Source organism: Chionomys nivalis, chromosome 16 (assembly GCF_950005125.1).
Source record: "Chionomys nivalis chromosome 16, mChiNiv1.1, whole genome shotgun sequence".
Lineage (NCBI taxonomy): Eukaryota > Metazoa > Chordata > Mammalia > Rodentia > Cricetidae > Chionomys > Chionomys nivalis.
The window spans coordinates 13,903,631-13,925,101 of record NC_080101.1 but is presented as its reverse complement, the minus strand read 5'-3'; the positions used below and the strand labels follow the sequence as shown (position 1 = coordinate 13,925,101).

Genomic DNA, 21,471 nt, shown 5'->3' with positions numbered 1-21,471 from the left:
ATAAAGGAACATTAAGAAGGTTGTTTCTGGGGCTGGAGAGATGACTCAGAGGTGAAGAACACTTGCTGCACTTGTAGAGGACCTGTGTTTGATTCCCACATGGTGGCTCACGAGCATCCATAACTCATGCTCCAGGGAATCCAATGTCCTCTTCTAACTAGCTTGAGCATCAGGTACAAACATGGTACATAGACATAGAAGCAAGCAAAACACTCATACACATAAAATAGGTAAATCAATAATAAAATTTTTAAAGGGAGGTTGCTTCATTGACAAAGATATCCTATGATAGGATTAAATTGAAAAATTAAATGATAGAAGCAAGTAAGTATTTGAGTTCCCACTACATTGTACTATCAAGAGCCCTAACATGACAAACTTTTACCAAGACACAAGCAGTTATAAACAAGCAATTTTAAGTAAGTAACTAACCTGTACAATAAAAATACATGGTCAGTGTTAAGGAAAAGGGAGGGTAAAAAAGAAGGGGGAAGGGCACTTGGACAGCTGTTCAATCAGATGTTCTCTTCTGGACAGACTACTCATTACTTACTATATTTCAATTTTTTCCATAAATATATAACGGAAATTATAAAAACTAAATCAGCTTAACTTTCAGTATCTTTTGAATGCCTAGCACAATGTCTAGTACAAAGTAATCAACTGCATATCTGGTTATTCTTTAAAAACAAAAGAAAACTTTTCAGCATAGAAATTACACTATTTCTACTATTTGATGTCAAATGATTCTATTGTTTTTTCGTTTTTACTAATTCAGGACACTGAAAATGTTATCTATAAAATCTAAAAGTCTAATAAAAGACTTGATAAAAAAAAATCTGAAGCTGCAGAAATGTTCATAAATAACCATGTGAACATGAAAAGCCAAAGACCCAAGGATGACTGGAAAACAAAGCAGAAGGAGAGAAGAGACTTGAAAGTCGTCCTTGGAATGCACCATGGCACACACTCCCACACACATACAATAAATAAACAGAATCTGATACTAACAAACAATATGAAAATAGTAATATATAGTTTTTTATAATGTTGTATTTCACCAATTAACACTAAAAGTTGTCAAATATCGTGTTCTGAAAGGTGTGTGGACGTAGTGTCTGTACTTCGTTTACTTATCTGTTTATGTGGTAGAGATTAAACCCAGGGCCTAGTAAAATGCCAGGCAAATATAGTCCCCAACCTTTGGATTTTGGAGACGACTTCTTTAAAAAGTCCAGGCAGGGGCTGGAGAAATGGCTCAATGGTCAAGAGTATCAGCTGCCTTCCAGAGGACCCAGGTTCAATTCCCAGTACCCAGATGGCAGCTCACCAATGTCTGTAACTTCAGCTCCAGAAACTCTAACAGATATATACAGGAAAAACACCATTGTACATTTAGTAAATAAACACATCTCAAAAAAAAAAAAAAAAGCCCAGGCAAACCTGAAACTCACCTCACAAGTTTGGGAATTTTTTTTTGGGGGGGGGGGGGGGGGTTCGAGACAGGGTTTCTCTGTAGTTTTTTTGGTGCCGGTCTCGGAACTAGCTCTTGTAGACCAGGCTGGCCTCGAACTCCCAGAGATCCGCCTGTCTCTGCTCCTGAGTGCTGGGATTAAAGGCGTGCGCCACCACCGCCTGGCACAAGTTTGGGAATTATAGGTGAGAGCTGCCCTGGCAGTTTTGTTTTTAAGTTTTATTTAGTGTGTGCAGGTGCCTGTGAAGGCCAGAAGAGAGCAGCACTGAAATCTCTATAACTGTAGTTACTGGTCGGTTGGGAGGCTCTCGATGTGGCCGCAATGCTAAGATGGATGTTGTTGCTGTTGTTATACTATTATTATCATTATTATTTTTTTTTTTTTTGTTTTTTTGAGACAGGGTTTCTCTTATTATCATTATTGTATTCCAAGAGGACTAAGAGTTCAAGGATAGCCTGGGCTACTCAGTAAAATATTGTCTCAAAGAATTAAACCAATCTTGTATTTCCGCCACAAAACTAAAGAAAGTCAAGCAATACAGATTCTGATGATCACTGACAGATCTATGTATTTGTATGACAAACACAAACTGGAGACAATACTGTCATCATCACGTTGCCCTTCCAATTATACTTTTCTTTCATGTGTGTTTCAGATCCACATTTATGAATGTCATCCTCAGAAATGCACTGGATGTCATCCTCAGAAATGCTGTCCAGATCTTTGGAGAAGAGAGGGTCTCGCTGATTTAAAGTTCCTCAATTAGGCTAGAACAGCTGGCCAGCAAACTCCAGCCATTCCCTAGGCTTACCATATCAAAGCTGGTATTACAAGCATGCTCTCAGCTTTTCATGTGGGATTAAAATGTTTATGAAACAACACTTTATGACTAGCCTACTTTTCCAACTGCTGGAACTTATGTGAATCACAAACTTTCAAGTAACTGTTTCTTCTAATATTGTCATATGCACAAAAACTTTATTTTTCTGAGGTCAAGAACTCGGACAGTCTCACTTTATTGATGTGTCTGGCCTGGAACACACTTTGTACCCCAAGGTTGCCTTCAATTCATGACCTTTCTCCCTTGGCTTTCTGAGTAACAGGGCTATAGATATGTACTACCATGTCTAATCTTATTTATATTTTGTTGCTGTTTTTCCACTTATATTTGTAACTAGACATGTACTTTTAGTATATTGCTATTTTTGTAATTCTGGGTATTGGACCTAAGACCTCATATGCTATGTCATTAGTCTTACAGACTTCGTAATGAAGACAATTTCAAGTATATAAATACAAAGATTATATAACAAAAATAACAAATCACTAATTTGTTAGTTATTCACTAGCACCTTCCTCTTTATTTAGAGGATTAGATGGCAGTGGTACTTATAACTGTTATTTTATTTTAAATAACATTTTGTCATTTAAAATGCAAATGAATTTTTAGATCTTTTTTTAATTAAGCGGGGTTGGGATTTAATAAAGATATTTCAATATATGGCTAAGTACTAGGTTGCTCAGAAGAAAGTAAGACATACCCTAGAGCATGAGTGTAGTTTCTCAAAGAGTCACAGAAAATAAGCTAAACGCAAGTTTATCTATTATTTACTCTTCTGATTATTAGATTTTGTTAATAATTCATTATCATACTTTGCTAGCTTCTTTTTCTGTTTTATTTCATATGCTACCAAGGGCTATAATTATGCTTTTATTTTTGTTTGTTTTGTTTTTTGAGAGAGGGTTTCCCTGTGTAGTCCTAGTTGTCCTGGAATTCACTCTGTTGACCAGGCTGGCCTTGGACTCACAGAGACCACCTTCTGAGTGATGGGTGTATCACCACCTCCCGATCTAATTATGTTATTATCAATTTGTGATAAGGTTTTCTATTTATTTACTGTAGTGACATTCTTTACAATTTTCTGGTTTTGACTTGTTCTTGTATGCACAGATTAAGCCAGGCCGATCATGGGAGTATTATTTCATGTGTTATGTTAACTCAAAATAGAGATGAAAGTGCTATAATTCAAACTCCAAACTATATATTTTTTGACTTGACTAGGAATCAGATCTTCTAATACAACCTTCTCATAACTTTCATCCACTTTCTTAAATTGTAAAATAGCACTCATCACTTCTTTTTTTTTGTTGTTTTTTTGTTTTTCGAGACAGGGTTTCTCTGTGGTTTTGGAGCCTGTCCTGGAACTAGCTCTGTAGACCAGGCTGGTCTCGAACTCACAGAGATCCACCTGCCTCTGCCTCCCAAGTGCTGGGATTAAAGGCGTGCGCCACCACCGCCCGGCCCACTCATCACTTCTTAGTCACTGTTCTATTGCTGTAGAGCGACACCATACCAAGGCAACTCTTACAAAATAAAGCATTTGAGGGCTTGCTTGCAGTTCCAGAGGCTTAGTTCATTACCATCATGTTTGGGAGCATGGCAGCACACATGATGCTGGAGAAGTGGCTGAGAGCTACATCCTGGTCAACTGAGAGAGAGAGAGACTGACACTAAGACAGGTTAGGCTTCTGAACCCCCACCCTCCCAGAGATAAACTTCCTCTAACAAGGCCACTCCTTTTAATTCCTAAGTGAAGAGGAAAAAGGAAAGTTAAAGCTGGACTTCATCCTTGTCAATCTTCTTTTTCCAGGGTCCTTCCAGTTAGGGGGGAAGGGGGACCTGGATTTTATTCTGGATTGCAAATCTAGTAATAATTTGGGGATTCTGTTTTGAAAGGAAAGGAAGAGTCTTAATCACACACATTCAACCTTGTATATACTGTGCTCATCTTGTTTACATTTATTACAACTCATAACTGTATCAATCAAAGTATTTCTCTATAGCTTTCATTTTGACTGTATTCATATGATGGGTTTTAATATTGCTATTATCATAATTCCATAAATAAATAGACTTACATAATCAGCAGTCAAATCAAGAAGTAGAACACGGGGCTGGACAGACTAAGACCTCATGCTGATGCTCTTCCCAGAGGACCTGAGTTCAGTTCCCACCACCCACACCAGGTGGCTGATAAGCACCTATAACCCCAGTTCTAACACCCTCTACTGGTACCCTGAAACAGCCACACACAATGGCATTCACTCACACAGAACACACAAGTGTTACATATACATGAGCCTTTCCTTTCCATTTCAATTTATATTCCAAGAAATCATAAACTTGATTTCTCACAACACAGACTAATATTTTTAACATTACATAAATGAGCCAATAATATAACATATACTGATTTTCATTTCATATTATACTTGTGAAATTAATATTATACATTTATAATAGCAACATACAAAACTATGAATGACTCGGACTTTAAGCTGTGTCTCTTGATAAAATGTAATCCTCATCCTTAAATATCTCAAATGAAAGACAGAACTCCTCCAAGCAGTAGGAGAATGAAAAAACATACAGAGACGCTCTCTGCGGGTTCCATACAATATTTGTACTTATCAGTCTAACCAAAAGAAAGATTTTGAAAGTAGCTGTTTTATCTGAGTAAAAATGGGTTGGAAAAAAAAAAACCAGTATTAACAGTTTCTGCCATTAGTTTGTACAACTATATTTAAAGGGACAGTATAATTTATGAAGTGTGGAACTTTGTTCAAGTTCCCAAACAGAAAGCACTGTCATGCCCTGTGAGTACATGCAAACAAACACACAGCAGTAAAACCAGATTATAGTAACATAAATTTAATGTAAATTGCATAAAAATCTCTTTAAGTCTGTTTTACAGGTAAAGTTCATAGGAAAAGATAGTCTTCATAATTTAAAGCTCTTAAAAGAATATCTACCTACAAGAAAGAAAGGTTTCTGGTTTGTTTTTAACTACATTTTATTTACTAATTTTTTTTTTTGGTTTTGGTTTTTTTGTTTTGTTTTGTTTTTCAAGACAGGGCTTCTCTGTGGCTTTGGAGCCTGTCCTGGAACTAGCTCTTATAGACCAGGCTGGTCTCGAACTCACAGAGATCCGCCTGCCTCTGCCTCCCGAGTGCTGGGATTAAGGGCGTGCGCCACCACCATCCAGCTATTCACTGATTTTTAAAAGTGTACACAAGTGTGCTTATGCAGACATGTGAAGTCAGAAGACAACAGGAATCAGTTCTTTCCTTCCATCATGGTATAAGACCTGGGGATCAAACTCAGGTCATCATTAGGTTTGGCTTTTACCTCCAAGGCATCTCAAAAGCTCACAGTAGATGAGATTTAAAAGAACATTAACAACATTTAAAAAGAATAACTGTAGGTGCCAAGTTGCCTGAGGGAAGTCACAGCTTGGCACCAATGTTCCATCATCTTTATGCAATATAAAAATCATTTTAAATATATTTGTCTATAGTATTAGCAGTTGTACCAAAATAAGCCAGAAAAGTATTTGCTAGATTTAATTCCGGTTTCTGCTATAGTCTCATCCACTCACTTAAGACAGAGCAGTTAAATCTGAAAGTTAATCAATGACAGACTGGCATCCACAAATCCAGGGACAATATACAGAGCCTTGATCTGAAAGCAGCAGATACAGTAGGATAGGAATGGGAAGGAATAGGTAGCTCTTCCTAGCAGCTTTCAGTCTTGCTGCCTACTGCCTATACTCTCTCTCCCTCACATACCCTTTCCTGGGCAAGGAACATGGAAACAGTTCAGGTTTGTCATTGTGTGCTAACTTTAGAAAATCAGTTATTACACAATATTGACATACTTTTTTTTGTTTGTTTGTTTTTCGAGACAGGATTTCTCTGTGGTTTTGGAGCCTGTCCTGGAACTAGCTCTTGTAGACCAGGCTGGTCTTGAACTCACAGAGATCCGCCTGCCTCTGCCTCCCGAGTGCTGGGATTAAAGGCGTGCGCCACCACCACCCGGCACTGACATACTTCTGAATCTTTTCAATGGAACCCAACTTAACATTAGAGGAGTAATTCCACCTACTATATTTAAATTCAGCTTTATAAGTTCAACATTAAGGACAAAAATTGTTATTATCATCATTTTGAGGTAGCACAGAATTTTATAGTGAAGCCTGGCCTGGGAACTTCCTGTCACTGAATTAAAAATCTTCCTGTCTCGGCTTCCTGAGTCATGGCTGAAATTTACAAAAAAAAAAAAAAAAAAAAGTTGTGCAGTATACTAAAATGAAAATATTGGTGTTACTGTCACTGTCACGTGGACGTGGGTGTCCATGGAGGCTGGAGAAGGGTTTGAGACACCCTGCGGCTAGCATTGAAGTCACACTCACAGTGTCCCAAGTAAGCAATGGTGGTGAATGCCTATGAAAGCATTCTGGATGCAGAGACAGAAATCACAAGTTGGGACAAACTTGAATTTGAGCTATTACAAAAAATTAAGTTATCATTTTTCAGAAGTTTCTTTGGTGCTAGAGATACAACTTCACCCTAATATATGAAAGGTCTTGGGTCCAATTTTCAGGATGAAGAAAAGAATGTTTATTCTACATTATTACCAAATGGAAATCATAACAAAAATCAAGACATTGCTAATTTAACTACCCTGCCACCACTCCCACCCACACATACCCTCTCTCCCCCTCCAGGACAAAGTGCTCTGAAAATCTAGGACTTTCTTGCATAAGAGATGTAAGAATCAAACATGGTTAGATAAATAGGGCCTGCCCAGCATTTACAAGGACTAGATTAGATCCCTAACAACAACCCCCCCCTCCCCTCCTCCAACCGCAAGATATAGAGAAATGAAAACTATACACTCCAAAACAGAATACCCAATGGAGTCCCAAGAGTTCTTTTTCTCCTTCTCGTCCCCTCACGCCGCAACACTGGGTTACAGACAGCAGTGACAGCCTCTACATGGGTACTGCAATCTAAGTCAGGCCCTCAGATTGCACAGCAAATTGGAGAAGGCAAAATGAGTGAATCAAAAAATTATTCTGTCCTATTGCATGTAATGGCTTTGTGGGAGCCCAGGTAGTTTGGATGCTCACCTTAATAGACCTGGATGGAGGTGGGTGGTCCTTGGACCTCCCACAGGGCAGAGAAACCTGCTTACTCTTTGGGCTGAGGAGGAAGGAAGACTTGATTGGGGGAGGGGGAGGGAATGGGAGGTGGTGGCGGGGAAGAGGCAGAAATCTTTAATAATTAAATTAATTAATTAATTAAAAAAAATTATTCTGCTCCAAAACCACAGAGAAACCCTGTCTCAAAAAACCAAAAAAAAAAAAAAAAAAAAAAAATTATTCTAATCAAACCAAGCATTTTAAAAAATAAAAATTGGCAACTATAGAAGCTAACACCAAACAAGACAGGTGTGCTGGTCCTATACAAGTTCAACAAGAATCCCAGAAGAAGGCAACTCTCTGGGGAGATGGCACTCCCGAGAAGGAAAATGAAAATTTCAGTAACAGTGCTTACGCCTGTCTGGGCCTCAGATGCACCACCTAGGAGCTCTAAAAACAAAGGTAATATATCCCTCACACAGAAACTTCAAAGGTAAGTCAGGCCATTTGCAGATTTTCAGTGCTTCCAAGTTATCCTGAGTGTGCTAGTTAATCCTGACTGTCAACTTTAGACACTTAGAATCATCTGAGAGGTAAGCCCTTGGGTGTTGTCTAGGAAGGCTTTCCAAAGCAGCTTACTGAAGTGGGAAGACCCAACCTGAACGTGGGCAGTTATCTTTCACTGAGCTAGACTTGCTGAATGATGACAGGCATGTGCAATGCATCCTGACAGCGGCCAGAGCTTGACTTGTGGGTATCTTCCTCTATCACTCTTCACCTTACTTTTTGAGACAGGGTCTCCGCTAAACCAAGAGCTCCCTGTTTTGGCTAGACTGGCTGGCCAGCAAGCCCCAAGGATTCGCTGTTCTCCACCCCTCACACCACAACACTGGGTTATAGATGGGGCAGTGACTGCCTTTGCATGGGTACTGCAATCAAAGCAGGCCCTCAGATTGCACAGCAAGCACTTATGCACTAAACTTTGTTCATCTCCCCAGCCTCTTCTCTGGTGACTCTAATGTGAGCTCAACTTTACAAAGCTGGCTTTAGCCTCAACTCCCGCATCACTCTGTTCACATGTTCATATTAACATATTCTCTACCTACAAAATCTTTCTAATTAATTTTTTGGTAGATTAAAACATGGTGGACCCATTCATAAATGTCTAACAAATACCATCTTTTCCCCTTAACTGACTCTTTCATTTCTCATTGAGTAAAAATTACACTTTTTACTGTAAACATTGGCACATAAGAACAATGAAAAAATTCACAGGAAAAAAAACATGGGGGAAGGGGGGACAAAACTTACCATACACACCTGCAGAAGGAGTAGAATTGTTCATGGTAGAAGGTCCGTTAATGACACCAGGAGAAAGAAGCTCATCAGATCCCCGCTGAAAAGCAAAATTAGTGCTCAATTAATAACAGCATTATTTTATATTAAACATAAAGATACTTTAAAAGACAGTTGGAAACAAACTGCAATAAAGAAAAATTACAGCAAATGCTCAGTGTAGTCATGGGGGGAGAGAAAAACAGTGGGGGCATTAATTTTGCAAATGCTTCTGACCAATTACAACTGTCCAAACATTATGTCTGAAGTACTAAATTGTATGTTGGAGACTACTTTATGACAAAGTTTTTTATAAAATATATTTACATGCAAGTAATTTATACATTCTAAGAATCCTGATTTTTCAATACATATTTCTAAAAATAGGGCTATAGGACACATTTTCTATCCAAAATTTTGTAATTACTGGTTTCCATACCATCAATCCTAAGAACTATTTTTGATATACATCATTTATCCCCTGTTGGGAGCTGTGAACCCCCAGAATTTCTTGAATGCTGAATTTCTTGTAAACAGTGTGTTATGCTTGCAGCTGCTCTAAGTATGAGACCTTCAGGAGTTCCTGATTGCAGGATAGTGGTTTCTGGTGCGTTTGGCTGGGGCGTGGCTATCAGTCAAGGATCCCTATATAAGCTGCCCCTGGACACAATAAAGGGGGCATTCCTGTTTCAAGGATAACCCGTGCCTCTGTCTGTGTCTTTAAATCTCCAGGCCCTTGCCCGGCTTGCGAATGGTCCTGCAGTGCAGGCGCAGCGATGCAGTAGTAGTGCTAGTAGTACCGTACTGTCAGGTAGTACAGGCGGGTGGTGCGATCCCACCCCCCGCTTTTTTTTTTTTTTTGGTTTTTCAAGACAGGGTTTCTCTGTTTCTCTGTATAGCCCTGGCTGGCCTGAACTTCCTCTGTAGACCAGGCTGGCTTCAAACTCAAGGCTGCCTCTGCCTCGCCGGGCGGTGGTGGCACACGCCTTTAATCCCAGCACTCGGGAGGCAGAGGCAGGCGAATCTCTGTGAGTTCGAGGCCAGCCTGGTCTACAAAAAGCTATTTCCAGGACAGGCACCAAAGCTACAGAGAAACCCTGTCTCGAAAAACCAAAAAAAAAAAAAAAAAAAAAAAAAAAAAAAAAAAAAAGGCTGCCTCTGCCTCTGAGTTCTGGGACTAAATGTGCATGTCACCGTAACTGAAAGTATATATTATATCTTAAGCAAATCTGTTTTCAAAATTGTATTTCTTTATGGTAAGAGAAATCTGTCTCCTGGTGCTGGGCATTGGCCTGAGAGGAAAACCTCCAACCACTCAGTCACAGCCCCAGACCTTGGTTTTTCTGAGTCGTGCTAAGGCCAAATGGTGATCTCTCTATCCTCTCGCCTCAGTCTTCTGAGTGCAGGACTGCAGGAAGAGCCATAGTGCCTGTCCTACTTACACATCTGAACTCTCAGCACTAAAATGTATCCAATAATTCTTTTCAGTACAATCCTAATTATATCCAAGGTTATAAAAGAGTAATAAATATGTAGTAAAAAAATTAAAACTAATCTATTTCAAATGGATCAAACTTGTTCATCTTGATGAATTTTTAATAATAAGTTATTTTGGCTCACTGGGTGACAGAACTTAATCATCAAATAACTATGAATTTTAGAGTAATACTACCACAAATATTTATTTTTAGTTTTGATGTGTGTGTATGTATGTATGTATGTGTGTATGTATATACGTATGTATGTTGTGGGAGTAGAGGGTAGCCCAAGGAGGCCTGAAGGAGTTGGATTCCCTGGAATGGAGTTACAGGTGATTGTGAGCTGCTCAGTGTGGATGCTGGAAACCAAACTTTGGTTTCCTGTAAAAACTCTTAGATACAAAGCTAGCTCTCCAGCCCCTACAACAAACATGTTGGCTTCTGCATTACTACAAACACAATTATTTAAACAATTCTTGTTTTAAGCACCCAGAAATTACTATCCTCAGCTCTTTTACTCAAGTTTATAGAAGTCACCAAAAAAAAAAAAAAAATTAAAAAACAAAACAGGAGCCAGGCAGTGGTGGCGCATGCCTTTAATCCCAGCACTCAGGAGGCAGAGGCAGGCGAATCTCTGTGAGTTCGAGACCAGCCTGGTCTACAAGAGCTAGTTCCAGGACAGGCTCCAAAACCACAGAGAAACCCTGTCTCGGAAGAAAAAAAAAAAAACAGGATGAAAAAATTTCAAATCCCAACTCATCCAAAGACCAGTATGTGCCTTACTTAAAGCCAAGTGTATGAAATAAAGGTATTATTATGGGTTTCTGGTCTGATAATTATGGGTTAACTTTGCAGTTTGCTGTTAAAGTTTTCAGTTTAAAATATAGTGGTAATCTAATGTATCCAACATGGGTTGGTTTTTTTTTTTTTTTTTTTGGTATTTTCTTTTTGTACCCTTGGCTATCCTGGAACTAGTTCTATAGAAAGGGCTAGCCTCAAACTCAGAGATCTACCTTCCTCTGCCTCATGCTACATACATGTGTCTTTAGTATCACTATGTTTCATGTCAAAAATAGAGCTGGTTTGATAAAAAGGGAAAAAAGTTCTTATAAACCTGCCTTTGCTTAAAAAAACCACTGACTCAAGCCGGGCGGTGGTGGCGCACGCCTTTAATCCCTGCACTTGGGAGGCAGAGGCAGGCGGATCTCTGGGAGTTCGAGACCAGCCTGGTCTACAAGGGCTAGTTCCGGGACAGGCTCCAAAGCTACAGAGAAACCCTGTCTGGGGGGGGAGACGGACAAAACCCTGACTCCTCACTTGGGCCCACAAAGCAAGGGGAAATCCTGGTAAGGATCCCTTCACTTCCCAACTATACTCCTTAACTCTGCATATGGGCGTGTTAATCACTACCCAGGAGTAGGCAATATTTAACCTCTGATTTCACTTTGAGGCGGAAGGAATAAAGAAGAGTACCTGAGAGGCACCTTATAATGTCCTATTCCAGGACCCTCCCCCGGCCTCCTGCAAGTGTTGAAAGGCCTCCAATCAGTGTCCTAAACCTGCAGTCACTATGGATTCCACAAAGAACAGAACCTCACACAACAGCCATGACCCAAATGAGGGTACTGTCCATTAACAGCGAGGCAGCACCCTGGAGCATGACTAATTTATCAAGAACCAGCTTGTCCCTTACTGTAATAAGAGCTCCTTTTTGACCACCTTGCAGAACAAGAAAAAGAGACAATAAACTAACAATCCACACCTTGATCAGCAGTGCTTAGCTTTTAGCTCTTGCCCCACCCACCACCATGCTTCCTGTATCTAAATATGTATTAATACCACAAAGATGGGCATGGGAACCCCTCTTTTTGTTCCTCTTCCTAATGCATGGTGATTCAATCTCCTTTCTCTGCTTTTCACAATTACTCATTTTTTTCACTCACATAATTGGGACAGGTGGCTGAGCCCAGTGTGTGGAGACTGTTCTGAAATTCTCGTTATAATCTGAGCAACCCTTTCAAAGAATAGTCTAAAGATGATTATGTCTAAATGTCAAAAAAAGTTTATGTAGATTGTAAGCTAAAACAATAAAGAGAAAAATGATGAAAACTCCAGAAGATAAAGGAATAACTTTGTGATTGTGAAGTGAGACACTATTTCTCAGACAGGAAACAAAAAATAGCTAGGTATGTGCCTATAACCTTAGCACTTAGGCTCAGGCAGGAGGACCACAAGTTCCAGACCAAGGAACATGGTCAAACTGTCTCAAACAAAACAAAACAGCAACCCCTCAAAAAAGCAAAGAAAAATAATACAGATACAGACTTTAAAATCATTTTTGTGTTTACAGTAGAAGAAAAAGTGAAATGAAATATGATAATGGCACACCATGTATGTGAATAATCAACAAAGGATGTACACCCATAATCATTAAAACACAAGAAACAAGAGATGACAAGGGAGCAGCATCTCACCATGCGGCAGCAGACTGGGACCAACGTCCTTTCCTGTGAAAGGACCCCCAGGACTTGTGATGCCTGCAGTAGAACAACTTCCTGACTCACTGACATGTGACCTCTACAGAATGAACATGACGTATATTTCACACAAACATTGGCTAATCTTTTTGCCAAGCTTTTTTGTCGTTGTTGTTGCTGCTGTCTGTTTTCTTTGCTTTCACTTAGTAATGACAACATAGAAGGAAGTCTACTCTAGCAGCCCAATTTCCAGCACAAGAATAAGTAAACCCACCCATGCTGGAAATGAACAATAAGTATTTTTCTAACATTATACGCAATCAACATGGGAAAACAAGCCTAATCTTATTTGTTTCTCAGGAACATGTTAGGACCCTAACAGAAACCATCATGTGAAGAAAGGTGGCAAAATGGAGCATTGGTAAGGCGGAACAACAAAAAACAAAACTCTTAGAATTAAATGGAACTTTAACTGGGTGTGATTTAATGGGTATAACTTTTAACACTATCCAACCTATGAATAGCAAACATATGAACATCTAAAGGATCCCTGTGACCTACCCCTATGCAGACTCAAGAGATGCTTACTTATGCGCACTTAGATGTAAGGCTATTCCCAGGGCATTACTCATATTAGAGTGGCAGGAAACAACCAAGTGCCATCAACAACAGAATAATCTTTATCAGTGCATGCAAAGGTTATACAGAGGCAATAATGTAATCTCAAATATTAAGAGGTCAACCACTAAGAATACACTCAGTTATCTTGTGTTAGGTTTATTACTACTACTTTGTATGATGTATATGTGTGTAAGGGAGTCAGTTCTCTACTCAAAACACAAAAATATTTTATAGAAGGAAAAAGACTGTATCATGGATAAACAATTAACAGTATTGCCAAGGAAGTCTTAACAAGTTGAAAAATGAAGCCATTATGTGACAGGTGTGGGAGGGAGGTTAGCGCTGCATCAACAGTCTCCTTAGAAACACATGGTCAGTTTACATAAGTCCAGCAATTTCCTGTGGACTTGTTAATGCTCTAAGTCAAGACATAAATCAGCTTCATTTGGCACAAGCATCAATTATTGATGCTCCCACCTACTGAAAACAATTAAATATACAGGGACAACAAAGCAAAGAAATATTGTGATTAAGTAGTATAAATAAAATGTTTCATTATCATATCTGACAGGAACTGGTTTTATTTGCAATTCAAGTGAAAATATTAATGTGATTAAAAGATAATCTGTACAACTGAGAAAAAGCCACTAAGTAACATGCAAGATTTTGAAAATAACCAGATCTAAATTTCAGATCATACCTAACGTGCACATGAAATTCTAGGATCTATCAAAAATTCTTAATTCTCTAGGACTCTAACTTTTCTTCATATGAACAGAATCTTAAAATACTGCAATTAATATCCAAGTACTACCTTCAAACAAAGCAAAGTTTCTAGCCAATGAATTAACCCTTTGTGAAACTTTGTAGAACAGAAAATTTGTTTTGTTGGGCAGTGGTGGTACACGCCTTTAATCCCAGCACTTGGGAGGCAGAGGCAAGTGTATCTCAGTTAAGTTTATGGACAGTCTGGTCTACAAAGCAAATCCCAGGACAGCCAGGACAGTTACACAGAGAAACCATGTCTTGAAAAACAACCACACACATACACACACACAGATGTCATGTGCCACATTTATTAGTTTATACACACCGAGACATCCTTACATCCCTGAAATATAGCCTATTTCAATTGGAGGTATAATATTAATGTACGGCTGAGCTAGATTTGGTAGTTTTGTTGACAATTCTTGCATCTCTTCATCATTACAGAGTAACCTCTTTTCAAAATTTTTTTTTATTTAATGTATATTTTCTCTACTCACTTTTGGTTTCTGCTTGTGGGGAATTGTTTTTGATCCTTTCATTTTTGGTTTTTATGTATCTTCACTAATGAACTGGGTTTCTCACAGGCAGCATATAAAAGAATCCATTTACATCCAAGGTTATTACTAACAAAACATGTTTTTGCTGGGCAAAGTGGCACACGCCTTTAATCCCAGCACCTGAGAGGCAGAGGCAGGCAGATCTCTTAGAGTCTGAGGCCAGCCTGGCCTACATAGTGAGTCCCAGGACAGTCAGGGGTACATAGAAAAAAACCCTATCTCAAAAAAAAAAAAAAAATTCTTAATATTCTGTTAAAATACTTTTGGTTGTTTTGATTCCTTTGTTCTTTGGTAGTTTTCTCTAATTGATTCTTTTGAGCATCATTTCATACTTTTTTTTACATTTTCATTTATTGCAGCTACTCCGGTGATGGTCATTCTCTTGGCTTTTGTTGTCTTAGAAAGTGTTTATTCTTCAATTCTAAAGAATAATTCTAGTAGGTACAGTAATCTTGGTTGCTCCTTTCCATCGCACCCCAGGATTTTGAATATATATCGTCCATTTGATTCTAGTCTATATGGTTTTTCCCAGAGACATCTATTTTGAGTTTAATAGCTCTTCCCTTCATTATATTTTTGTTTTTTTGTGGTGCTGGGATCAAATTCAGGCCTTTGTGAATGCCAGCCGAGTGCTCTACCACTAAGCTACATGCACAAGCTAACTTAACACCTTTTTTCTTGCTATTTAAAAATTTAAAAAGAATTCTCTTTACTTCATACTTTTGACGGATTTACTATAAGCCTTGGGAAGAATCTTAAAAAAGAAAAAGAAAAAAAGGCCAAGTCTAAAGACTCTTTTGAACCTATTAGACCTAGATATCTATCTCTTTCCTAGTATTTGGAAAGACTTCAAGTATTTCATGGAATAGACTTTTTTTCACATAGGGTCTTGCTGTGGAACTTTCTACACAGGTTAGCAATTCTCAAATTGACAATCCTCCTGCCTCTGCCTCCCAAATCATAGGGTAACAGGTGTACCCTACCACACCTAGCCACCTCTTAACTTTAATATATATCTTTATTGCTTATTTGTCAATTCAACATTACCTCTTGATGTTCATTGTGAAAGAGAAAGCTATTAAAGGTGGCAATCTCCCCACCCCTTTCCACCAGTCTATCCCTTTTATTATAACTGTCTGCCCTGCAATCACAGAATACTGGGTTCTGTCCACTCCTACGGTGACTAAAGGGTGACTCAAAGTCAAAAATCAAGAAATATCACTTTTAGCTGGGTGGTGGTGGCTCACTCCTTTAATCCTAGCACTTGGGAGGCAGAGGCAGGCGGATCTCTGTGAGTTCGAGGCCAGCCTGGTCCACAAGAGCTAGTTCCAGGACAGGCTCCAAAGCTACAGAGAAACCCTGTCTCGAAAAACCAAAACAAAAAACAGAAGAAAAAAAAAGAAAAGAAATAGCACTTCTATAACTATGTCATCATCATTATTATTATTATTATTATTATTAAGGAATCCCAGTCCTGATACAGTTCATTTTCTATTCTGTGGTCCAATGTCACAATCTTACAGCTACATGACAACAAAAACAAACAAACAAAAAAGTTCCTAGATTTAAGGTCGAGTGCACTACTGCAGTCCCACTAACTGCATAACATCGTGTCGTAGTCTAACATGGTCCATTAACAACCACAATTTCCTTACCCCAATTGTTTGGATTTCCATGACATCTTTAAAGACTTTACTTTTGGTTTTGTTTATAATCTTATCCTATACCATACTGATTTTTGTTTCAAGCTTTCCACAACAGTATTCATTCCACCAGGATCTCCTTGCACAAGTCCAGAGTGACGGCTTTCTAAGCATCTGGACAGCTGTCTACCAAAGTCTTTTCTCTGCTCTTCTGGGATGGCTCAACATTTTTTTTTAAAACCTTTTCCTCCACCGGGTGGTGGTGGCGCACGCCTTTAATCCCAGCCCTCGGGAGGCAAAGGCAGGCGGATCTCTGGGAGTTCGAGGCCAGCCTGGTCTACAAGAGCTAGTTCCAGGACAGGAACCAAAGCCACAGAGAAACCCTGTCTCGAAAAACAAAACAAAAACAAAAATTAAAAAAACAAAACAAAAACCTTTTCCTCCTTGTTCTTTGTTTGTTTTTTCATCTTGCTTAGGACATCACTAACGTCAACACAGCCAAGTTTCTAGGCCAGTGCCAATGTGAGAACTCCACACATATAAACAGGATCATCTGACTTACAGTATTTCGTTAAATTATTTCTCAAGAAAATTATAAGGTGTTACTGTTTTCATGGAGTATGTAACGTCGCTGCTAAGTTTCCAGTCCGACTGGCAGTCTAACCAGACCTTCACTTATTTAAAATTGACTTCTTTCTTTCTGGATTCTTCAGAATCACGTCCTCATCCAGGGAACTTTGCAATTTCATGTTGGGTGATGGTCTTTCATATTCATGGTGCTAGCTGGGCACCTGGTCTTTGGTCTATAGCATGAAATTAATATGAATGGCTTACTCTCATGCTCAAATTTAACTGTATAGATATTTTCAAAAGCTAGAGGAATATGGGTTCCAGAAATTAAGACACTAAAAGAAAAACCCAGAGGAAGCAGGACAACTTCAAGCACTTTATGTGAGGGCAACACAGACAAATGGCTACAGACTGAGGTTGAAGAACCAAAAGACTCAGTGAAAGATGTTTGAAGGATGCTTTTAAAATAAATTTTGTTGCTTAAAAAGAAAAAAACCCTCAAGTATACAAAGCCTCAGAAGACCTGCCATACAAACACACGTTCATTTTGTTGGGAAAAAAAAATCATTCAAGTCAAAAGAGAAAGCCAAAGGCAATAGGTGACTCAAGAAAGACAGAAATGGGAACTGGAGAGATGGTTCCACAGTTAGGAGCACAGGTTGCTCTTCCAGAGGTCCTGGGTTCAAGTTCCAGCGTTCATATGGCAGTTCAACTTTCCAATTCTGGCCTCCATGAGTATCCAAGTAGTGCACATAGATAAATGCAAACAAACAAACAAACAAACAAAAAACCAAAAAATAATAATTTCTTTAAAAAAGAAAGAAAGAAAAGGGAGGCAATGGGGAGATGGTTCATCTTGAAAGGTGTGTGTGCTATAATCATGAAAATCTGTTTGGACTCCCAGCACCAAAGGAAAGTGTCTACTACAGCACATTACTATATTCCCTCTGCTGAAGAGGTAGAAACAGAAGAATCCTTAGGACTTCCTGGCCGGCCAGTCCACCACAATAGCACAGTCAGTAAATTCCAGGTTCAGTGAGAGACCCTGCCAAAGTGGGGCTGGAGACAGCTCAGCTGGTAAAGGTATTAGCCTCACAAGCATGGCAGCTTGCATTCTATCATCCCTAGACTCCACATAAAGGTAGGAACCTACAAAAAACTCCACAGTTATTCTCTGACCTCCACATGTGAGTGCGAGCGCACAGGTACAATACACACACACACACACACACAAAGTTAAAACTGAAAAATAAGGGACACTTGGGAGGCAAAAAGCCAGGGATCTCCAAGTTCGAGGTCAGCCTGGTCTACAAAGTGAGCGAGTTCCAGAACTACACAGAGAAACCCTGCCTCAAAAAACCATAGACAGGGCTGGAGAGATGGTTCAGTGGTTAAGAGCACTGACTGTTCTTCCAGAGGTCCTGAGTTCAATTCCCAGCAACCACATGGTGGCTCATAACCATCTGTAATGAGATCTGGTGCCCTCTTCTGGCGTGCGGGCATACATGCAGGCAGAATGCTGTGTACATAATAAATAAATCTAAAAAAAATAGAGAGAGCGAGAGAGAGAGAGATATGAGTGAATGAACGAATAAATAAATGAATGGTGGGAAGCAACTTGGGGAAAATAATCCAACAGACCTCTCACTTCCACTCAAAAATTCATGCACACAGGAACACACATACACACACATAAACACAAACTAGAAAAAAACGAATGAATACAAACTCTCACACACAGGCACATACACGTTCATACTCACTAACACACAAAAATAATGAGGTATCTTGTAAAAGCACTTACCATCAAAAAGTAAAGTTGCAACACAAAGAAAACAATGCCAATACAAAACAGAAAGATGAAAATCAAAATTTTTTAAATATTTTTATTTATTATGTATATAGGTTTCTTCCTTCATGTATCCTGTAGTACAGAAGAGGACACCAGATCTTATTACAGATGGTTGTGAGCCACCATGTGGTTGCTGGGAATTGAACTCAGGACCTCTGGAAGAGCAGCCAGTGCTCTATTCCTCTGAGCCATCTCTCCAGCCACCGAAAATCAAAATTTTAATAAATCCTTAGAGACTAATAAGCTGAACATACAAATAAAACAAGAGGCCCGAGTATAGTGGTGCACGCCTTTAATCCCAGCACTTGGGAGGCAGAGGCAGGAGGATTTCTGTGAGTTTGAGGCCAGCCTGCTCTACAAAGCGACTTCCACAATAGTTAGGGCTACACAGTAAAACTCTGTCTAGAAGAAAAAGAAAAAAATTCTGTGTATGTGTGTGTGTAGACACATACATACATACATACATAGACAGATCAAGAGAAAACAAATGATATCAATAATCTGTGCTAACAGATACTGAATATAGAACCAGACACCTAGCTAGAAATAAACATTTACAAAAGCAGACAGTCTGGGCTTCAGCTATAACTAAGTGGTAGAGCATTTATCTCACATGCACAAAGAAGGTGGAGCAGCACAGATATTGTATCAGGTTGGTAAGCTTATCTGTCGAGGGCCAGATAATAAAAAGTCTTAGGCCAATCATTCAGCTATGCTGCAGTAAGAACAAAAGGTAACCATGTACAACACAGAAATGAGCCATTCTGGTCAGTAAAACGTAGATACTAAGATTTAAAATTCACTTATTTTTCTCTTGTTATGAAATATTAATCTTATTTTTTAGCTCTTAGATGTATAAAAACTATTTTAGTTTGCAAAACATATAAAAACAAATGACAGTGAGCTCTATTCAGCTCTTTGTTCCCAGTTTGCCAATTCCTGTATTAGTTAAAGAAGTCTCAATTTCATCCAAAGGAATCTACTGAGATTATTTTTCTGTGACCAAATAAGCAATAAGCAGGCTACAGTGCTACAAGGCCTGCACTCAGGAAGGTGAAACAAGAGAACTGTACTCCAGGCTGCTGGGGCTACACAGTAGAAAGGAAGAAAGACAAAGGAAGGAGAAGGGAGAAAAGCAAGAAAGAGAAAGAGAAGGAATGAGTTATAAGTAGTAACAAAAGAATAGATTGTATTTAGAAATTAGAATTTTAAAAGTACTAAATAAGTCATGGGTTAAAAAGAAAAACAAAAGCTGGGCGGTGGTGGCGCACACCTTTAATCCCAGCACTTGGGAGGCAGAGGCAGGCGGATCTTTGTGAGTTCGAGACCAGCCAGGTCTACAAGTCTACAAGAGTTAGTTCCAGGACAGGAACCAAAACCACAGAGAAACCCTGTCTCGAAAAACCAAAAAAAAAAAAAAAAAAAAGAAAAGAAAAACAAAAAAGGAAATTATAAGGTACTTAGAAATAATGTAATTAATCACTTATGTGAAACTTCAAAGCCATTTTCAGTACCTTAAACAGAGCTTGTCTCAAAATAAAATTAAAAACAAAACAAACAAGCAACAACAACAAAAACTTACATTGGTGGTATAATATTCGCCTAGCATTTGAAGCCCTGGCTCAGCTCCCAGGTGGGAGAGCTGGGGAATAAACTATAAAGAATCTCGCCAAGGGGCTGGAGAGATGGCTCAGAAGTTAAGAGCATTGCCTGCTCTTCCAAAAGTCCTGACTTCAATTCCCAGCAATGGCATGGTGGCTCACAACCATCTGTAATGAGGTCTGGTGCCCTCTTCTGGTCTGCAGGCATACACACAGACAGAATAGTGTATACACAATAAATAAATAAATATTAAAAAAAAAAAAAAGAATCTCTCCAAAAACTACTAACTGTGAAAGAAAAATGACATGGCTGCCTTACAGTTTAAAAGACTAGCAATCACCTTAAGAGAGTTAAGAGTCAGACACGAAATGGGGGAAATGAGAAAACAAATGGGAAAATGTTCGAATGTTCGCTAAGAGGGGTGATGATGGCTCAGCAAGTAAAGACAAGAGCCATCAATGATTCAAGCCTGACACAGTTGAGTCCCATTCCTAGAACCCACATAAAGGGAGAGAACTGACTCAAAGTTGTCCTTACACACACACACACACACACACACACACACACACACACATCATATTGTAATAAATTGTTTTTAGGCTAACTAAATGGATAAGGGGTATACAAGTTATTTCTATTATTCTTATGATTTTTTCCTTAAATTTACAATTTTTAATGGAATTTACGTTAGTGTATGCATATGTATGGTGTGTGTATATATATGTGTACGCATATGTATACATTAGTTTTATGGCTAGGTCTAAAATAAGTCTCGAATTCTCCTGTAAGCAGCTTAGATACATTTATTTCCATATGGTTACCCAGGTAGTCTAACCCCATTTGTAGAAAATAAGCTCAATGTAAATTTTAAAATAAAATTTAAATATCCTAGAACAGTTGGAGCAGTTTAGAGGATCTACACCACATGATTTCGGGATATATTACATACCTGCTAATATTAGGAGCATGTGATATTAACATAGGAACAGATAAATAGAGCAGATAGCCTAACTCACACGTGATAAATTGACTTTAACCATGGTGCCTAATAATTCAGTCTAGAAAATTTTCTCAACCAATAATTGAGAAAATCTTCCTTTACATCGTCA

The 21,471-nt window shown here is 38.8% G+C and overlaps 1 protein-coding gene across 1 annotated transcript in view; it reads right to left on the bottom strand.

Annotated features, from left to right (window-relative positions):
• Ptbp3 (polypyrimidine tract binding protein 3) overlaps positions 1–21,471 on the bottom strand; it is a 78,847-nt gene that overhangs the window by 45,400 nt on the left and 11,976 nt on the right. Inside the window, exon 3 of the mRNA XM_057790422.1 lies at positions 8,771–8,855. Within this exon, the coding sequence (XP_057646405.1) occupies positions 8,771–8,855 (85 nt within the window). The remainder of the gene's footprint in view (positions 1–8,770; positions 8,856–21,471) is intronic.